The 5,003-nt window shown below is 41.1% G+C and overlaps 1 protein-coding gene across 1 annotated transcript; it reads left to right on the top strand.

Moving 5' to 3' along the window:
* Positions 1-208: 208 nt before the first annotated feature.
* slc35c1 (solute carrier family 35 member C1) lies at positions 209-4,922 on the top strand. Its single transcript, XM_010739554.3, has 3 exons — positions 209-356; positions 1,970-2,481; positions 3,340-4,922. Exons 1-3 carry the CDS (start codon positions 238-240, stop codon positions 3,915-3,917), a joined length of 1,209 nt encoding a protein of 402 aa, XP_010737856.2. The 5' UTR covers positions 209-237; the 3' UTR covers positions 3,918-4,922.
* The last annotated feature ends 81 nt before the right edge of the window (positions 4,923-5,003 follow it).

The following is a 5,003-nucleotide window of genomic DNA, read 5'->3' as shown; positions in this document are numbered from 1 at the left end:
TAAAGGTCAGGATGTTCTTCTCTTCAATGAGCCAGAGTTTAGTCAGAGATCCTCAGGTACAGTACCATACCAACAATACCAACATATCTAATCTAAAAGGGTGTCAAAGTTTTAAACTCTTTGTTATATTGCATTTTATTTTGGTAACTGCATTGTGTATTGCATTCACCTGCTGGTGTGTGTCACCTGGCATGATTCAGTGCATGCATGCATTGTGTCATAAGGCTGTAACAGGAAATGCAGGTCAAACAAATCCTGCTTCCTGGATGGGTGTGTAAGGCAAGGCAGAGACTTTATTACGCACCCAACCTGCCTGCTGGATTCACCAGACGCAGGACAGTCCACGACGGTTTAAGGTATGAAAACGTTTAATTTTTTTTTTATGTTTCATATTGTCAATCAATAAAAAACAATGTGATACTTGTATGTTGTGATATTACATATAAACTAAACTTTATATGCAGTGGTTGGCCTGAATGAGTGAACTAGTTTGATTAACGAGAGTTCAGGAGTTATTTATTTATGTATTTATTTATATAATGGGGATTTTATGGACAGTATCCTGATCGGTGAACGTGTTTATTCCGAGGCACTATCTTTTTAAATAAGGAGAAAGTGAGTTCAAACAAGGAAGCAGTCACGGTTAACAAGACTTCTGGTTTGAGCGTCTCCTTCAAAATAAAAGTAGGGAATTAAAAAACTTTATTTTTTTTATGTTTATATTTGGCATCATTACACATACAGTATATTACCCATTATTGTTGTCAGAGCAATGTTCAAATTATATTCAAATATGTGTTCTGGTTTAACAGTAGGCCAAGCTAAGGTGGCTAATGTCAGCTTCATTTACAGATGAATGACTCTTGCAAACAGTATAGTAGTATTTCTTCTTCTTTTTCTTCTTATATATAAAATGTAATAATATAATAATGATGTTTTACACTTTTAAGATCAGACAATTAAAAAACAAATCACACAGTGGACACACAGACAGCTTCTCCCAAAGATACAGGAAATCTTTCCTGCCGCATGCCATCACACTGTATAATAAGAGCTAAAAAAAACTCCATTCTTACTTTGCACCAAATCAACACTGCCAATTTGCTGTATATACTTTTGTACAATATATTTTATTTACTATTGCTATTTTGATATTTTATCACGTATAGTTTGTTCTTTATATTTTTATTCTTAAGTTGTTGTCTATTGTCACTGTGTGTGCTGCTGCTGCACTGTAATTTCCCAGCTTGGGATAAAGTAAGTAAGTAAGTAAGTAAGTCAGTCAGTCAGTCTGTCAGTCTGTCTGTCTGTCTGTCTGTCTGTATGTCTATCTATAGGGGCGGCAGTAGCTCAGTCCATAGGGACTTGGCTTGGGAACCGGAGGGTGGCTGGTTCAAGTCCCACATGGACCAAAAATATGGAAGGTGGACTGGTAGCTGGAGAGGTGCTAGTTCACCTCCTGGGCACTGCCGAGGTGCCCTTGAGCAAGGCACCGATCCCCCCCCAACTGCTCACTGGGCGCTGGTCTAGCTGGCTGCCCATCACTCCACCATCTCTCTCCACATTTGCATGTCTATGCCGTTGTACTGCATGTGTGTGTGTGTGTGTCCGGGTTAAAATGCATGTAAATAAAAAAAATAGAGTGAAAAAAGAATTTCCCCACTGAGGGATTAATAAAGTATATCTTCTTCTTCTATCTAAATCTATCTAAAATACAAAAATAAAAATGGGACAAAATACTCAACAATAAAGAACAAAAACAATGAAACAGATAGAAGAATTATTTAACTGAAAAAGGGGGTCAATGAAGTTTTAAGATGCTTTTATTCTGAAAGAAACCGACAGGAAGTCGCGCTGTTGTTGCCGCTGGCGGAAATCAGTCGTCATGTTTGTTTGTGCCGGTGTGTAGCTTCATATTAGCTCTTGTAAATGCTGCACACACTTGTTCTCTGTCTGTAACCATGAACAGGACTCAGCTGAAGCGCTCCAGCATCCTCAGGATGGCTCTAGCGGACCCGGATACGGTGGACCAGGACGGCCGTGGAGAGCCGTTCATAGTCCGGGCAGTGAAGATAGCGGCGGTGGTCGTTCTGTACTGGTTCGTCTCCATAACGATGGTGTTCCTTAACAACTATCTCCTAGACAACCGAGACCTGGACGCGCCGCTGTTCGTCACTTTCTACCAGTGTGTGGTGACCGTCGGGCTGTGCTGGCTCATGCAGCTGCTGTCCAAACTGTCGCCGCAGCTCATCGACTTCCCGTCGGTCAAACTCGACCTGAAGACGGCCCGGGAGGTGCTTCCGCTGTCGGTGGTGTTCATCTGCATGATCACCTTCAACAACCTGTGCCTCAAGTATGTCGGGGTGGCCTTCTACACGGTGGGTCGTTCACTCAGCACGGTGTTCAACGTGCTCTTCTCATATGTTGTCCTGAAGCAGACCACGTCATATCGAGCCCTGGCATGCTGTGGAGTCATATTAGGTACGTGGACTTTGTTTCTTCCTGTGTTTTGCGTGAATAATGCATGTTTTAGCACCAACAGTATTGTTGAATTTTGCAGAAATAGAATAGAATAGATCTTTATTGTCATTGTCACAGGTACAACGAGATTGAAAGTGCTTCTAGTCAGTGCAATAGAAATCCTAGCATTAAAGTGACTAGTGAGTGTTAAAATAACTAGAATAAATAAGAATAAAAAATACCTGACACATTAAAATGTACTAAAATAAATAAAATTAAACATGTGCTAAAATCAAAATAAATACTAAATATGCTAAAAGGAGCATACACCCATAACGTGAAACATTAAAACATTGTGCACATCATTTTTTAAGCAGCATTCACAGTGTTTTTATTGCAGTTGGATAAAAACTGTGTTTGAGTCTATTTGTTCTAGCACCAATGGCTCTGTATCGCATTTTAAACAGGGGGTGACCAGGGTGTGAAGTGTCCCTTATGATGTTGTGGGCTTTCTTAAGACAATAGGATCTGTGTAGGTCTTACAGTGCTGGGATGTGCATGAGATATGCACTCATGCACATACTTCTAACTTGCATGCATTCAGGACACCAGAGCACCTATTTCTCATTTCATGCACATTGTCACGCTGATATAGGAGCCTCTACTCCTCTGGGAAAAGCCTGCAGCCGGTATCACTGGCTGCATGACTGAGACAACAGAACCTGACATTCCTGTTCATTCCTGAGATCAGCGTTCTGTGCAGGCCACTTAAGTTCTTGTAGACCAAACTTGGAGTCATTGTTGTGTTTTTCTCAGCTGTGACAGCTTGTTTTCCTCTGCGTGATATCACAGTCCTGCATGTTTTTTCATGCCCCTCAGGTGGTTTCTGGCTCGGCGTGGACCAGGAAGGCTTGGCAGGCTCCCTCTCGTGGACAGGTGTCTTTTTTGGAGTCCTGGCCAGCGCTTTTGTGTCCATGAACGCCATCTACACCAAGAAGGTGATGCCCGCGGTGGACGGCAACATTTGGAAACTGTCCTACTACAACAACATCAACGCCTGCGTCCTCTTCCTCCCGCTCATTGTTATATTTGGCGAGCTGCCGCGCGTCGCCGGCTTCAGCCGCCTCACCGACCTCGGTTTCTGGGGCATGATGACAATCGGGGGAGTGTTTGGTTTCGCCATCGGCTACGTCACAGGCCTCCAGATCAAGTTCACCAGTCCTCTCACGCACAATGTCTCGGGCACGGCGAAGGCATGCGTGCAGACTGTCATCGCCGTGGTGTACAACTCTTCCAGCAAAAGCCTGCTGTGGTGGACCAGTAACATGATGGTTCTCGGTGGCTCGTCGGCTTACACTTGGGTTAGAAGTCTTGAAATGAAGAAGGACTCTTACAAAGCGCCAGTGGACTCAGCCAAGGAAAAACTACTGCCAGAGAAAGAACACATCGGTGTTTAACCTTCTGGGGGGAAGCTTAAATTTTTCTGTGTCATGTGAGAATGTGAAATAATATTTAGAATATGACTGATGTGTCATTTTGGTTGGGTTTAATAGTCTTGTGATTTTATACAATCCTACTTAAAGCTTGAAGGCATTTGTATATATATATATATTTTATTTAAAGATATGTTCACATTTGTTTGGGGCCTTGAGAAATATAATAATGTGTCTTTTATGGACTAGACTACTAGTGAAGGATAAAAAAAATCATGTTTTTATTCACAGGGAGGGTATGGTTTATTCACTAAATTGAGGGTGTTGCCGTTGAGATACAAACCTTTTTTCTTTTCTTTTTTTTACAGCTACATGCCATTATGATGAATGTATGTCACTATCTTGATAATGTTTTTTTTACGGTAGCCTCTGGCTAGGAACATTTCTGCTTTGTCAAATATGAACAAGACGAGGCTGGATCTGTCATATCCTGTAACGGATATATGACAGGTATGGTGATCACAAACCTTGACAAACACAAAAAGGCTTCTGTCTCCAAAGAATTCACTCCTGCATTTGAAACTTTTGCAGTCAAGCGCTTTTACACTAATTTCTACGACGCTTTAAGTTTCCGAGCTGAGAATGAAACAGCAAACACACGTGTTCTATGAAATATAATTGCATTTTAAAAGTGGGACAGCGTGAAATAGGGTCCTGTTATAACTCTCATGTTTCATCTGAATAATGCGCGACTGCACTACAACCGAGAAGTCTTTGTTAACACTCTTAACCAAGGACGTGACATTTCCGGTACGTCTTTACCGGCTCATTAATGTTTGAGTAAATCGTTGTGTCTTTTTAAAAATGCCTTTGAATCATTGTAACAGTTAATCAGAGCCGGTGAAAAACATTAAAGATGGTGTGTAAATTCAATTGTTGAAGGGAACATTGCACTTTCACTGGTTATTTGTATTTAAATATAAAAATGTTGGCGCTCTTGTCAAATAAAATATGTATAGTTTATATACACTTATTGTGTCAGTCTACATTCTTTGCATGCTGCTTAAATTCAGAGACTGCGTTATTATTAATTCTACATCTTAAAATACA

This window comes from Larimichthys crocea, chromosome VIII (genome assembly GCF_000972845.2).
Source record: "Larimichthys crocea isolate SSNF chromosome VIII, L_crocea_2.0, whole genome shotgun sequence".
Taxonomy (NCBI): Eukaryota; Metazoa; Chordata; class Actinopteri; family Sciaenidae; genus Larimichthys; species Larimichthys crocea.
Note: the sequence above shows the minus strand (reverse complement) of the source record. Positions and strands in the feature narration are given on the sequence as shown.